The sequence below is a fragment of the Scleropages formosus genome, chromosome 3 (assembly GCF_900964775.1).
Source record: "Scleropages formosus chromosome 3, fSclFor1.1, whole genome shotgun sequence".
Taxonomy (NCBI): domain Eukaryota; kingdom Metazoa; phylum Chordata; class Actinopteri; order Osteoglossiformes; family Osteoglossidae; genus Scleropages; species Scleropages formosus.
The window spans coordinates 36,220,825-36,237,135 of NC_041808.1; the positions used below are offsets into that span (position 1 = coordinate 36,220,825).

At 41.9% G+C, this 16,311-nt stretch overlaps 1 protein-coding gene across 5 annotated transcripts in view; it reads left to right on the plus strand.

The window, feature by feature from the left end:
* Window positions 1-205: 205 nt before the first annotated feature.
* Window positions 206-16,311, plus strand: part of card11 (caspase recruitment domain family, member 11) — a 47,654-nt gene continuing 31,548 nt past the window's right edge. For 3 of the 5 annotated variants that reach the window (XM_018732739.2, XM_018732741.2, XM_018732740.2), the window contains exons 1-5: window positions 206-252; window positions 12,877-13,115; window positions 14,687-14,824; window positions 15,263-15,588; window positions 16,083-16,262. In XM_018732739.2, the coding sequence (XP_018588255.1) occupies window positions 221-252; window positions 12,877-13,115; window positions 14,687-14,824; window positions 15,263-15,588; window positions 16,083-16,262 (915 nt within the window). In that variant the 5' untranslated portion in view covers window positions 206-220. The other 2 variants (XM_018732743.2, XM_018732744.2) reach the window with 2 other exon arrangements.

The window sequence follows — 16,311 nt, forward strand, 5'->3', positions numbered from 1 at the left end:
TAAATTTGGCACTAAGCCGGGACTGTGTGTTATTCATACTAGGAGACGTGGCCACACTAAACCTGGAACCGAACTAGAAAACTACAACAATTATTATGAAGCAGGATGTGACAGGAAAAAGTTGCGCTGTAACATTTGCTATTCCTTGCTTTATGGCGACAAAACAGCTCGGTACTCGTCACATTTAACTGTATTCTCGCGTCACGCCTCTTCACTTGCCATGTTTCTTACAGGGCGGGTAGGTGAACGGAGGTAAGTTCGCAGTGTTTTGTGTACGCGTGCGCGCTGCACTCTTCTCACAGCGCTGGGGACGCGGCCTCGCGGACTTAACCTAGCGCAGTCGAAGAACGCGCTCCTGCACGTGTCTCCAGGTGCACCATGCCGCTCCGCTAATTCGCCACCCTTACTCCAGTTTGTTTATTTTTATCTGTACTTTTTTACTATTCGTGTCAATCGTGAGAACAATCAATGAGCTGTTTGCCGTCCTGAAGTTCTCAACAGGAAAATCTTCCAACACGGTAAGAAAAAAGAACAGTGACAGTCCCATCATCCCATGTCCTCAGATAGTAGCTCTTAAACCTGTTTTCTGTATTTTGTGTCAGGTAGAGTGAAGCTACTTGCACGCGCGGACTCGGTCTCTCGACTCGTGCTTTCCCGCCGCTGGGCGCTCTGTCTGTGCCAGTGTTTCACTTAGAAAAGCCGTTCCCGCTTCGCTACTCGTAGTAGACACACGGCGTTGCACTCTTTTCTGTGTTTTCTGTGGTGTGATACATGCCTCCGTGAGCAGTTCGCGGTGAAAATATTTTCAGTCGAGAAGTGGTCCAAAGTTGGTTCCAAGTTTATTTTGCTCGGTCCTGAGGGGGCGCAGGTGGGCTACTTACAGGTACACGTCACGTGACGTACAGTTACGGTGCTCTGCACAGGCAAACGCAGAAAGAGAAAGGACATGTGTGTATATGCGGATAACCTCCCTTTCACTTGGGTCGTCTTGTCCAGCACTTAAATAAAAACAATAAGTAACCTAGCTGCTGGTAGTGATAGCTACTGGCTTTGACCCAAGGTCGCAGGTTTGATCCCCACCACCTCTGCTCTGGCTGTAGTACCCTTGAGTCAAGGCTTGAGCAAGGTACTTACCCTAATTGCTCCAGTAAAAATTACCCAGCTGTATAAATGGGCAAATGATTGTAAGCATGTAATAATTGTGACCTTAACATTGTAAGTCGCTTTGGAGAAGGCGTCAGCTAAAATGAATTATGTAAATGTAAAACCGTGACATTATCTACGAGCCTATGCGAGGTGTTTCAGGGGAGTGTGCTTGAAACTGTGCAAGACAATTTAACCTCACATCACAAGATGAAACATAATCTGTTATAGTAATAAGTTGATAGTGCCGTGCGTGATAAACACAAATTTGTTTTGGAAATACGCAAATAGTCTGACTCTCGAATGAGGTGGTGAGGAGATTCAGGGAGAAGGGCGGAAGTCTCTTGTCATATCGCTTATGTTTTATGTATTTACATTATGTTAAACCTTTTTCACGCGTAAGAATGGAGCTGCAAGGCAACATTTACCGCAAACAAAAAACAAAACATGAAGTAGAAGTTTTCTTCTTGGAGGGTATTGCTAATATTACAATGAGTTTACTGTACCCCCATGAAGGTGGTTTTCTCGTTCTGAAAGTCCCTCTTTTGCTGCAAATTTAGCCTGTTTAAATTAGATGGCTGTTATTGGAAGAGGGTATTGCTTTTGGGAATGCTTGGGAGTCTGATACCGCCACACTTTGCTTTCCAAGTTGTGAGCTTCAACAAGGGTCATCTGTGAATATCTGCTTCAGCAAGCCTGGACACGTTTGTTGTTTTCATTCATGTAGTCAGATGTGTAGTATACATGACATGCTGGCCAAGCAAATGCGCAGAACATGAATAGCAGTCGGCTGATGCACTGATAACATTTCTGCAACAACTTTATGGTCAAATCTTAACTGTTTATCCTGAAACCTAGAGCAGGAAAGTTTCACACTAAAGTTTTTTTCATTTAGCATGGTTTATAAGAAAGTTTATCAAAAATGATTATTAGGAAGGTGGTTAAAAATTGTTGATATTTAGATAAAGTTTAATGCAGCTACTCGTCTGATCTCCATTGCTTCATATGGTGGAATGTGACTATTTTAGACTTGTGTCTGCATCTAAGTCTCTATTTCTGCTAATGTAACGAACACATTGTATTTTCTATGAGATGTACGTTGCTTTGGAAAAAAGAGTCTGCTAAATGAATAAATGTAAATGGTCAGCCTTTTAATTAACAGCTTTAGTCAGTGAAAAAATACTCTAGTGCATGAATGCAATTAGAAAATATTGAAGACAGATTTAAGTGAACACACCAAGTTCATTAGAAGTGTTGGAGTATTTGGCTAACAATCAGTCTGTGGGGAATGTAGTTTTTATACTGCAGTACAGCCTACTTGTGACATTAACTTTTTAAAATAAAATCATCCCACATAACAGCATCTATAAGATACCGTATATAGTTAATATTTTTGTGAGTTTTATTTATCAATTCGGGGGTGTGGTGGCACAGTGGGTTTGGCCAGGTCCTGCTCTCTGGTGGGACTGCGGTTCAAGTCCTGCTTGGGGTGCCTTGCGACGGACTGGTGTCCTGTCCTGGGTGTGTCCCCTTCCCCTCCAGCCTTATGCCCTGTGTTGCCAGGTTAGACTCCAGTTCACCACGACCCCGCTTGGGACAAGCAGTTTAAGACTGTGTGTGTGTGTGTGTGTGTGTGTGGTGTTAGTATCCATCCATCCATCTATCTATCCATCCATTGTCAACAACCACTTGTCCCGAGCAGGGTCGCAGTGAGCCTGCCTGGCCACACAGGGTGCAGGGCTGAAGGGGGAGGGGACATACCCAGGATGGGACGCCAGTCCGTCACATGGCACCCTAAGCAGGGCTCGAGCTCCAGACCTGCCACACAGCGGGCATTGGCCGAACCCACCGTTTATTTATCAACAGCAATAGTTAAAGTTGTGGTTAAGAATGCAATTATTAATGGGGTCCTGGATGTTGGCAATATTTTCATACTTTATACATATAGTAGCAGTGCCAGTGTCACTCTTTATGAAGCAGTGCAGCACAGCAGACGTTTACATTCATTCAATTAACAGACGCTTTCCTCCAATGCAACTTCAAATGAATATTAACTGACTTTTTTTTTTTTTTTTTTTTAAATCTACGGTGATTTACAATCCTGGATTCACTAGTGTCTTCTATTTATAGTTGGTCACTTACGCACAAACCAGAGCAATGTAACACAAACAGACACACACTATGGACATTTTAGAGTTACTCCTTGCTGATAGATATCCCACCTATAGATGCACTGATAGAGCCCTTAAGCACTGTTTCCAGATGTTTTGAGTCGATCAGGCCCAGTCAGGCTCTGTTGGACAGAAGTGTGATTTGCATAGTAGTAGTAGTAGTAAGTAGTAGTAACACTTTATGCCTTCAGCACGATAGATCTGTGGCATTGATGAAAATATAGAGGAACTGCTTCACCAAGTTCAATATACACCACACGTAAACTGAGAATTCAATAACCTGATGAGTTTTTCTGGTGAATTAACTTCAGATTAAGACTGGTGGTGTTTAAATCCACAGCTTCAGTTTCAGAGTAACAAGGCACCGGAAGAGGCTATGTAATATGTAAAGGGGGTGTACACTGAACATTCAGTATATTTTAAGGGGCCCTTAGTAGGGTACTTAAGTGATATGCTGAACATTAAATTCTATACCTTTCTATTTAAATTGCAAAGGATTCACAATCTGCAGTGACTCACAAGTATGACTGGTTATTTTCAGTGTAGTGCATGGAAAGTACTTATCGGACACTTTTCTCCAAAGCGACTTCCAATGAACTCTGTAGTGTCATCAACCTACACCTTCTTCACCAAAGTGATTCACACTGCTAGATACACTACTTACAATGGGTCACTTATCCATCGATCACTGGAACACATGCTCTCTCTAGCCCTCACACACTTTGACTTGTCATAGGTGAACCTGAACAGCGTGTCTTTGGACTGTGGGAAGAAACCAGAGCACCTGGAGGAAACCCACAGCAAATACAGAGAGAACACGCAAACTCTTCACAGACTGAGCAGGGATCGAATCCACGTCCTCTCACACCACCCAGGCACTGTGCAACAGCAGCGCTACTTGCTGTGCCACCGTGCCACCCATTGATGTCTGTGTTGTGCGAGTGTAGATTAAACTATTAAGTGACAGACAAATTTATTACAGGACAGAACATTCCAGGATGCTTTTAAAAAAGAATTGGGAAAATGCACACCAGGTTCAGTGCAGCCTCTGTGTCCAGTATGTATAATACATAATTCAAAGTTAACTAAGCATCACCTGTTGGAAATAAGGGTGTTTTTAATGTATGGGTGATTTAGATGTTTGGCTTGCGAGTCTCCCTCATCCTTTGTGTGTTTTTATTATGTGATTTGGAGTAGGTCCAAAGGAGAACAACCAGTTACTTCCCATTGATTTTATTTCCTTGAATTTGTGTTTTACCAGCAAACTTGTTTTGCTCAAGTTTGATCCTGGTCCATCAGGCAATATCAAGTTATGGTTACATTTTCTTACCTTAAGATAAGTCAGTTCAAGGTTGGGGAGTGGGTTCGTGCTAACTTGCTTGAGGAACATTGTTGGCCTAAATTCCGCCAGTTAAAAAATCCAGCTGTGTAAATCAATGAAGGCTGAAAGTTGTTTTGAGTAAAAATTATGATGAAGGGACAAAATAATTGATGCCCCAGATACCTTTTGGAAGGATGGAAAGATGCTGGTACAGGTCTTTTGGGTAGTTTCTGCAGAATGGCAAAAAACAGATGACTAGAACATAGGGGAACCTAGGCTAACATCATGCCCACAATTAAAAAAGGAAGTGAGTCCACACCTCCCCAGTTCCATCTATATATAGAGCACAGCTGTGATCATGCCAGCACACTTCCGTCGTATCAGTCCAACCCCTCTCAGATAGAGTTCCAGTCCCTTTGACAGTGATGACCTTTAGTGAAATGCATCCCGGATTCTGACATAGTGAAAGCAACCCCCTTCTCTTCTGGAAATCTGTCCAGATATGTCCAGCAGTACATGCATACAGTGTTGTTTGTGGTATAGATTCAGATTTACTTCACACTTATTTTTATATATCATTGTAACGTGGTGTCTCTGACATCTGAAAGGTAAGACATGAAATTGAGCTCTACAGTCATACCCTGATATATGCCATTCTGGTTGTGAGATTTTGGGTATGTTTGAGGAGTTTCATGTAATACCCCTACTTGGGGGTAGAGATCATTTCCTTGCGTTTGAGGGTTAAATTTTTATTTCATGCACCTTCCAACGGTTAAACGGATCAGGAGTAGAGCCACCATGCATCAGAGTTGTAATTTGGCTTGTACTGCATTACGTTCTCAGCCTCCATTACAGCTTGCTTGCTAGCTTCACTTGTTATAATCTCCTATCAGCGTAATAACAATTAGACTGTTTGAACGAGTGTTTGGTGAATATGTATTCATTTGAATTGCTTGCATTGACTTATGTCTTTTTTTAAACATTAATGGCTGAATACAAAAGCAGCACTAGGGCAGAAGGGACATAGTGTTCATTTAGAAGGCAGGTTTTTAATTTGTCATATTTGCCCCAGAAAACAGCAGGTGCTTTGTTCAGGATGCACGGGGCGACGGACTTTGCCAGAGGAATGTTCTTACAGACTGATATGAAAGAGGCATACTGTGCATTCTGTACTGTTAACACCACTGATTAATTGTAATTATGTTGCAAGAGATATTTTGTGAAGTGACATATGGATTGTGATCAGTCAGAAGAACTTGCTGTGCTTTTTCTTGATTCCAGTCCTTGAACTTTTTTTTCCTCTTCTCCGTTTATGAGTTTTCAAACATTTGTCATAGACCCAAGAGCTAGACCATAAGCCAGGTAAAACAGTGGATTGGCTGGTGTGTCTTAGGAAGGGATGAGAACAAAGTGCTGCTGGGGCCAGAGTTACTCACCAAGGGGTGATGCAGTAGAAGGTGACTACAGAGTCTGATGTTTACCTGCTGTTGCTAAGGAGCCCCTACTGTATAATGGGGCAAGTACTCTCCTGCCCCCAGGCCCATCATCCCTCCCTGATTTTTCACTTAAGTGTTAGAGCCTTCCATCTGATTCAAACTGGGGTATTGAGAAGCATCCAAAAGATATTTGGGACACCAGTTATTTTGTCCTTTAACGATAATTTTTAAACCAGCTATGTCTTTATTCAATTCATATATACAGCTAGTTTTTTTACACTGGAGCTTCTCATCCTGAAGCTCAGCCAAAAAGTCACTGTAAAGACTGCACATTTTACTGGCATGAATTCTGAAGGCTATGTAAGGTTTCAGCTAAGTTTCAAAAGCACATCTTGCTGTGAAACTGAATTTTTACTGCCCATTAGCACATGACATGAGTATGCAAATAGGCAGTACCTTGAAGGCAAACTGAGCAAATGTGTACTGACATTGTGGAACTTTCCAGAGCAATTTGACAGCTCTACACTGGTAAGGTTTTGGCAGAGTTTTTTTTTTTTTTTTTTTTTTTATTATTATTTTATTTTTTAAATGCATAATTCATGCTTTTTCCTCTTTCTTTAGTGCAATTTTGGGTAACATTTTAGTGTAGGACCAGCTCTGATCTGTCATTAATTATGGTTTCTGTTTTGATTCCAGTGTTTCATTGTTGGAAATAGGTTAATTTAGTTTTGTTCATACAAGTAGTTGCTATGTTTTTACTGCAAGTCTCTGTCATACATCATGAGTGACTGCAGATTAAATCAAGAAGAAAAACTGAGCTTTTCTTGTATGTTGCATAATTATGCAGCAGCCAGGTCAGGTGCCCGTAGGTACGATGTGGGAAAACTCTTCTTTTGGCACGTGATCTGCAGTAGTTTGTCTCGCCCTGCACACTGTGCTTCCAGGATAGTCTCTGTTACCACTATGACCCTGATCTGATTTGGACATGAAGTTAACAATAACGAGTGGTGTATAATATCTCAATGCTTGGTTTGCTGGGTTACTGATCTCCTGTGTACTTCATAAAGAAGGACTGCATTATAAAAAATGCACTACACAAAAGAATTTTACCTCTAACAGTTCTGTGTGTAGCTACTTGTGTAATGTATGCTGTATTAGACTAATTCACTGCACCTCAAGAATTGCGTGTCTGTGTACATATGGCTGTCTCTCAGCAAAACACACTTTTTTCCTGGAGCTGTGCGTTGCTTTGGAGGAAAGTGTCTGCTAAACAAACTAATCTAAATGTTAAAGGTATTTCTGAATCAATGACATTAAAAGCATCTGCTATAAGTTGTTGTTGTTATTATTATTATAATAGAGCAGTATGAGTAAATCACAAGATGTATATATGTTTAAGTAATTCTAACCTGACTTTCTTGACTGTGTTTATGGCTCTTGATTTAATCGCAGTGTGGATTAAACAAGTTCTGAATACCTAGTGTTCATACCCAAGGCGTTCGACTGAAAATGAAGTTATCAGGAAGTATTTTTACAAGTGCTTTAGACTGGTACCGTGAGCAACGAATTAAAGGAACCAATGTGTAAAGGCATTGGCTGAAGTCACTGTCAATACCCCATTGGCTTTGTCCTGCTGTCATCACCTGAAAGTGCAGCATGTACCCAAAGGCACCTTGGAGCCCTTGGCTCTGCTGCACTGCTGTTTCACTCTTACACAAAAACAGCCCTCTGCTTTTCCTTTGAACTCACAAATAGCAGGAGCAGAGCTGCAGCCGATTGGCTGGAGACATTGAACTGGTTTGTGGTTGTTCTATAATCAGATCAGGCCGACGAGATGGTGCGGAGGGGGCTTCCGTTTCTTCAGCTCCGAGCTGCTCCGGAGTTACTCAAAATCAGCCAATTTGGCGCTTCAGGGTGGGGGTGGGGGGATGTGTTCGTGCGTGTGACCGGGGGTGGTGGGGGACTGCTGACGAGAAGGATGCCCTGAGAGAGTCTAATAGGACAGACCCAAGCAGCCCTGTCTCAGTCATGCTGTGACACTGGAGCGGTAGACTTGGCCAAGCAGACTCTGCCGTAACATGAGGATAAATGTAACGACAAATGTACATCCGTACTTTATCACGGCGTGGTGATGTGCATGTGGCAAAGAGCAGCTTACAGAATATGTTTAAGTATTACCTCTCTATATACCAGGGCAAAACAAGTGGTATATAGAGCGAAAATACTCGTCTTTTTTAACACACTCTGGTTCAGCTTCAAGTCGTGGAGTTTTGCATGGCCTGAAGAACACCACGTTAAGCTGAGATGCGGTGCGTGAGTGAGAAGCACACATCTGTTGGTGAAATGAGGAAGTGAGGAGAGTGCTCATCAGTCACTTATTCCAAAAAAATGAGCAGGATGGGGAAGCAACAGCTTGTGGGTGTGTGTCCTCTGAGGGGATCAAGCTGGCACTCACTGCTAAACACCTTAACACACTGGCTCTTTGAATGACACTCAGTTTGTCTCTGCAATGTTGAAACACATCCTTCCTTTGCAGTATATCAGAAAGGGAACTTGGTGTTTGTTGAGGAACGTTTTAAAAGAACAAAAGAAATATGTCGACACTCACTGTCTGGACGCAAGGAAATAACTGTGACACACATTCAGACATATTCACATTCATTATTGAAAATCACCATGTTATTCTTTCCTTTTTATATTCTTCTCCATGTCATTTTCAACTCTTATGAGATACTGTATTGATCATATTGTAACAATTTCTTTCTTGTACTTTTATTCTTCATACACTGTGACAGTTTTCAAATCTCAGCTCAGTTGGGGAGTGCAGTTTGCAATGCACTTTTTTGCATCTTTGTACTGGAGTGCACCCGTTAGGCGATCCGTACATGTCAGACTACCAATGTAAAAAATTTTTTTTTTTTTTTTTTTTTTTTTTTTTTTTTTTTTTAAAAACAATGAAGAAGGGGTTTCCATCTCTTGGGGATGTTTTATAATTTATGATCAGCACTAAAACAGCAACAACATTTAATTTCAGCAGTTACTTCATAAATATATGAGCAATGTACAGTAAAAGGAGATCTATTAGAATATAATTAAACAGTCAATTCGAGTTCAGAAAGGACACTTTAGGTAAAGTTGTTTTACATGCTGTTATGGAAGAAAGTAAACCCAGTGAAAATGCAGTAAAATTTAGCATTTTTTTTTCTGCATCAAAAATATAACATGTATACATATGACAGTATGAATGTGTATAAGTAGTAATATCATACAATATCAGTATAATAGCATTTATTATCATGAGCACGTTCTTGATCATGGCAGGCTGTAGTCACTTTACATGTATCCAAATAAAGTAATAAATGTATGTAACCCTTACTGAGTTCAGTATGTTATTTAGAAGGTTTTGACAATATAACTGTTGAAAGTGTAACAGGGTATTTAAAATAATTTTTTAGGATCACCAGATGTGACATGATTTCTGGAAAATAAGTCAGTGTCAGCTGTTGCTAATTAGTTATTTACTGTATATTTTTAGGAACTGGTTAACAACTAAGGTGAGTGAAGCAAGTTGCGCTGCTGTTTTACAGCACTTGGGTGGTGCAGGAGGACATGGATTCGATCTCTGCTTAGTCTGTGTGGAGTCCCCCCCCCCCCCCCCCCCTCCCTGTGTCTGCATGGGTTTCCTCCGGGTGCTCTGGTTTCCTCCCACAGTCCAAAGACATGCTGTTCAGGTTTACCCATAGTGTGTGAGTGATAGAGAGAGTGTGGTCCACTGATGTATGTATGAGTGAGCCATTGTAAGTAGCATATCTATTAGTGTAAGTGATCCTGGTGAATAAGGTGTGTGGGCTGGTAACACTACATAGAGTTGATTGGAAGTCGCTTTGGAGAAAAGTGTCTGCTGAATGAAGTAAGGAATAACAGTCCAGATTGATGCTTGTCTTTAAGAAATTAACTGAGCTGTGCAGTTTTGAAGCTTAGATCATAACAGTTGCATCAGATAATGAGCTTTAGCATATAGGCCTTTTAATTTCACCATATCTGATGTAAAATGTGACTGGCACTTGTGAAAGCTGGAGATCAACATTGCGTAGTTTGCAGTTTGCATTTGAATAGTCCTTTTCCTCCCTCTATGGCCCAGAATAGTACAAAACAAGCAATGAGTAGTTAATGTAATAGCAGTGGCTATGCCAATGAATTTTGCAGTGCGCCTTTCACAGGCTTCAGTGGCTGACATAGGACTACAGGGTGAAAGGGTGAAGGAAGCCCTTCCTTGTTCAGCGAAGCCTGGCCACATTGTCTTTCGTTGGTGATCGCAGTAAAAAGGCAGATGAGTGTCAAAGCCCACACCTTACTCTCTTGGTTTTCCAGTGCCCTGACATACATTCCCCAAGGGTGACCGAGTGTTCACGAACCCACAGCAGTATGTCCAGACCTGTTCATGCTTGTGCAACTCCACTCTTGGCATATGAAGTAACTGCTGAGTCTGTGCTTCAGCTTTCACATTTCTCATTTCTATTTCTTAAGCTGTAAGTTTGGCTGTAACAGCATCAACAATAGCACTGTGTCTCTACGGTTGTGAAGTGCTTACCTTTGTGAGAAATGCATAAATCTGTGAAGAGGGCAACAGGCATTGCTACATTTCAGATCATGGGCTTGTGACCTGAAGATAACTAGTTAAAAGGCAAGGAAGGTGAAATGATTGCCCACAAAGACTGTAGCATAACTGTGCTAAAGTAATCTAGTTTTTTAAATGGGTAAAATGATGAGTGGAGAAGTCAACAATTGTTTCGCTTTGTATAAGAGCATGTTGAAAGCTTACAATTTACAAAGAAACAACAGACAATATCCTAGTAACCTTATGTTTTTTACAATGTTATTTACATATGTATAAAACCTGATCATGAGCTACCCCCCTGACCCAGATTGCTATGCTCCTCCACCTCTGCCCACTTGGTGGTTCCACACACAAAAGGTCCAAAAGCAAAAGCACAAAGGTTTTCAGTCCTGGCTCCAGTGTGGTGAAATGACCTCCCCCTCTCACTCAGAACTGTTGAATCTCTCTTTACATTTAAAAAGGGTCTTAAAACTAACTTCTTCCGGACTGTCTTTGCCCATGATGTCTTATGTTCGTATAAATTGTAAATGTACATGCACTGTACCTTTAAGATAATGCCCGGGTAAACCTTTACGCAGCTACTCCTGTAATGTATGTAAATTTTTATATGTATCTCCAAAGAAATATATAATTAGGAAGGTGATCAGGAATCGTGGATTTTCTGATCAAGTTTTATACAGCTACTCCTAATGAATATTGGTTCAAACGGTGGTAAGAAATAAACTGCACTTAAGAATCGTGCGTCTGTATCCGAGTGTCTCTTCCTGCTAATGTAATGGAGAAATTGTAGTTTCTATGAGATGTACGTCACTTTGGATAAAAGTGTCTGCTAAATGAATACATGTAAATGTAATGTTTCCGGCATCTCAGTGAATTGTTTGCTTTCACCATGTAGCTGCTCCCCTCTCCAAAGACACAGGAGTGAGGAAATATGGATGACTGGAAAGGGCAGAGGTCCATGCACAAAAGGTCATCTCTCAACTCCTATCAGATCCATGTGGCCCAGGTGAAAGGAGGGAGAGGGAGAGAGAGAGCGAGCAAAAAAGATAAAGCCTGTATGCAAAGGCCTCTGCAGGATCCAGGGTGACATCAGATAGGATTTCATTTGCAAAGAGCTATTAAGCACCAATGAGACAAAGCGGGAATTGTGCAGGTGAACACGATGACGGCTTGTAGGTGGGCTTCTGGTTACTCAGGAGAATATGCAAAGGATTGTGGGTTAGCTGTTTTGCTATTGTGTTTGTCCCCAGCTCAAATTTGGGCACGTCGACATTGCGGGTCTTACTTAGAACATGTGGCATAACACAAACTGGAACTGAGAATCTCAGCTGCCTCTTTTCTCATTGTCTCATCTCTCATCACTTTGCTCAAGCATAGCTTTCCGAGCTTTGAGCTCTGCTCTCACTTCAGTCAGTGTGAATTAATGCAGCGCCATCTTTTCTTTGTCCACAAACCCACACGTGATCCTCTAGAAATTTTCTGAGAGGCAAATACAACAAAAAACTGCGGGTCCTGAAAGCGGGGTGCTATTGACAATCGGTCTCAGAAAAGACTGTAGGGCCTCAGGATTCCCTGAACTGGGTAACCTACATATCCCAATAGCTTTTTGTGCCTTGTGGGCGAAGGCTGTGTTTCACGGACGTTAACAGTCAAGTTTTTTTCTGTGCACTCCCTTGGTCTACATCCACTCATTCAGACAGTTCTTTCTGGAACAATTGTCGAGGGTTACATTTCTCACTGAGGCCCCTCTGCTGTGAAAGCTTATTCTTTCCCTGGGAATCAGCTTGCTCTTTCCACCACACACACACTTTCTCCTTTCATTACTTTTCCTTTCATCCTTCCAGCTGCCAGCAAGTAACGGATGATGCTGTTGTCATTGCGGTACTAATCAGGGAGGTCGGTATTAATTAGTCAGATTGCAGAGGAAGAGCCTGATGGTAAACGCATCTTGGACACTATGGCAGTGAAAGTGTGCGATGTCATGGTTGATGCATTTTGACCAAAGGCAAAGGCCTTTAACACGCACACTAACTGAAATGTGCGTCATAAGGGGACCCTTGTTTCATCTCTTTCCACTGGAAGGTTTGCTGAGCGTTGCAACCTCCTGCGGTTCGCCCTGCAGCGTGATGCCGGGGCAGCCGATGCTCACGCTGTTTCCTGTGTTTCCTTCGTGTCCCTCCCCCGCAGAGCGAGGCGGCTGTGTGCTCTGGTGCCAATGGAGACAACAGAGGGCAGTAATGGGGACCCGGCACGAGACGAAGACGAGGCGCTCTGGGAGAATGTGGAGAGCAACCGCTACATCCTCAGTCGTTACATCAACCCCAACAAGCTGACCCCGTACCTCCGCCAGTGCAAGGTCATCGACGAGCAGGATGAGGATGAGGTGCTTCACTCCTACATGCTGCAGTCCAGGGTGAACCGTGCAGGTATGGCCTCGTCTGCAACCATGGTTCCCCCCCAGATGCAGTACCCTTGTGTGTGGTTTCCTGTCTCGGTGCTCTAACAGGTGCACTGGCCAATCGATAGAGCTGACTGAACAGCAAGTTACATGCAAATCAAGCCCCAGCAAACAATTACATGCAAATTGCCCCATTAATCAGTTACTGAGTCTCCCTGTCTCTCCCTGCTTTTTACAGTTCTGTTATTTAATGTTGAATTAGTTTTGAATTAGTTTTTTTATCCTTAAGTCATAGGTATGATTTATTAGTACTCCGTAGGATTTACTACAATACAAAGTTTAATGGGGGAAAAAAAATGCCAAAAACCAAAAGTATGTAAGGTTGTTGATCCATTGCTTCTATGTGGACAGGTGGTGGCATAGTGCTTAGAGCTGTTACTGTTGGTCTCAGGAGCTGCATGTTGAAATCCCACTTCCAGTTGTGGTACCCTTGAGCAAGATACTTACCCTAAATTGCTCTAGTGAAAAAATAACCAGTTGTATAAATGGGTGAGAAATTGTAAGTTGTTCTTGAGACAAGTGTCAGATGAAAGTAAATACCTAGTTTTACATCTTTACAATGTGTATTGCATTTTTCATTTTTATGTCTAGACCTGGATGTACCCAAAAACAATTTTAAGCTTAAATTATTCTTCTCTTTTCTCTAGATAGTAATCGCATTAATATATTTTTCTATACAGTGTATTCAGCATTTCCACAGCTACTATGTTTTTTTTTGTAGATTAAAAAATGATAAATTGTGATATTTAACATCTTTGCATATATAATGGAAAGTTGGGTATGACCTTATTCACTGTAGAAGCACAAGTCAGCTAGTGTCACTGATGTCATGGTTAGGGTAACAAATATATTTGTGCAAATATGCTAAATGTATTTGAAATTCTTCTGTTGTCTTCAGTCCTCTGTCTTGTCTCTTTCATCGTCTCATGTCAGGGATTTCAGCATCTGTACCTGAACTGAATGTTGGAACTAAGCACACTATCCATTATTTTGTAGTAGAAACAGCCTAAAAATGTTGTCTGGATAGAAAAGCAGGATTAAATGATGTGAGCTCTCTATTATAACAGGTTTAGGGGATATATCTGAATGTACTTAAGTTATTCTTTAAAATTTTACATGGAATATATTAAAGTAATGGCAATACCTTAGAAATGCAGAAGACCTGGGGAAAAAAATTTCCATTTACTCTGAAACAACCAGTAGAAAATTATTTGGCTAATGGTAAAACAATGCTGTGGAGTCGGAGTCAGAGTACCATCTCCAGCTAAATGTATCTTATATGCCCGGCTATAAGTTGATTCGGTATATAAGTCGACCCCCAAAACAATATGTAGCTTTTGGGCAGTGCTGTGGAGTCGGAATTGGAAGCAATTATTGGGTTACTGGAATTGAGTCAAAGTCTTTGTGTACCGACTCCACAGCCCTGCAATAAGAGAGTAAATGCAGGGATGTGTCCCTAAAGTGTGCCATCACACTGGTTTGTCATTGCACAGATGACAGTGTGAATAACAACTGTCTCTTATCACATGTGTTCTGTAGGCCGGCTGCTGGATATCTTGCACACTAAAGGCCAGCGGGGCTATGTGGTGTTTCTGGAGAGTCTGGAGTTCTACTACCCTGACCTATATAAGCTGGTCACGGGAAAGGAACCAACAAGAAGGTTCTCCACTATAGTGGGTAAGACATGCCTGGGTGACGTCCTTTTTGCAGCGCTCCACATTAACTGGATGGATTTTGTGTTCATTCAGCTCCCTGCCAAAAATAAACACAAGCATTCCATCTCTTTATGTGCCAGTGATTAAGGTGCATAGTACGTTTCAGTGCCAGGGATTATACTTAGTCCATTTTTACTGTTGGCTGAAATTCAGTTTGTATCTTTGTGTTTACGTTTTGTACGCCTCTCTTAAAGCAAAAGTAAGTCATAGCTAAACGTGATTCTTTTTCCTTTCCCTGCAAAAAAGTGACCATAAATGATGGTGAACACATGCTATTTTCCAATAGCTTTGTTGAACTCATGAATTCAACTGTCACACACTTCAGGAAGGTCCAGCAAGGGATAAGACTGCTATCAGTTGCACTGGAGCCAGGGCACACATGTGAGTTTATGTTTTGCAGTGGAGGAGGGTCATGAGGGCCTGACACAGTTCCTTATGAATGAGGTGATCAAGCTACAGCAGCAGGCCAAGGCCAAGGATGTACAGCGTGTGGACATCCTGGGTAAACACCGTACTCTGGAGGATGAGCACAGGAAGCTGAGGCTTGCCAACCAGGAGCTGCTCGCCTTCCAGGAGCGCTACAACAAAATGAAGGAGGAGCGCAACCACATCAACGATGAGCTCAGTAAGGTGAAGGATGATAACTACAACCTGGCCATGCGTCTGGCGCAGCTGAGTGAGGAGAAGAACATGGCTGTGATGAGGAGCCGCGACCTGCAGCTGGAGGTCAGGGGGACCACCTCAAATTCATGGGCTTCATCTGAAAACCCCGATACTGATTGCACAGCATTTCATACTGTATTTACTACACTTTGCCCATCACTACCAGCTTAATATTTAGTTAGCTTCTCCAGTTTTTCCTTCATTACTACTGTTGTCTGTTTCTGTACCACAGTAGCACTTTAGCTTAAACCCAAATGAAATTATTGAGATTTCTTTCTTACGAGTTTGTACAAGATGGGACATGACATTTGACCTCTCTTGGAGTATAACTTGAGGACTTTTCCTTATGATGAATCTGGAACTTATTAATCTCTGCTCATTTGAGCTTTTTTAACTGCTGGACAACCATCAAGGTAGTTTAACCAAATTTATTATTTTTCATGTCCAACCTGTTGTGGGTTCCAGGTTCTGCACAGTAGCCATTGTGCTAGCAGAGCTGCTTCATTCTAAGCCTTCAGCCTTGAGTTGGCTAAAGCCAAAGAAAACCTTTCTTCCAGATTGACCAGCTAAAGCACAATCTCAACAAGGTTGAGGAAGAGTGCAAAATGGAAAGGAAGCAGTCCCTGAAGCTGAAAAATGACATTGAGAATCGACCTCGCAAGGAACAGATCATTGAGTTGGAGCGAGAGAACGAAGTCCTGAAGATGAAGGTTCAAGAGCTGCAGTCTATCATACAGGTGAACCATTCATTTCTATCTGTCTCTTTACTATTAAGGCTGAATGCAG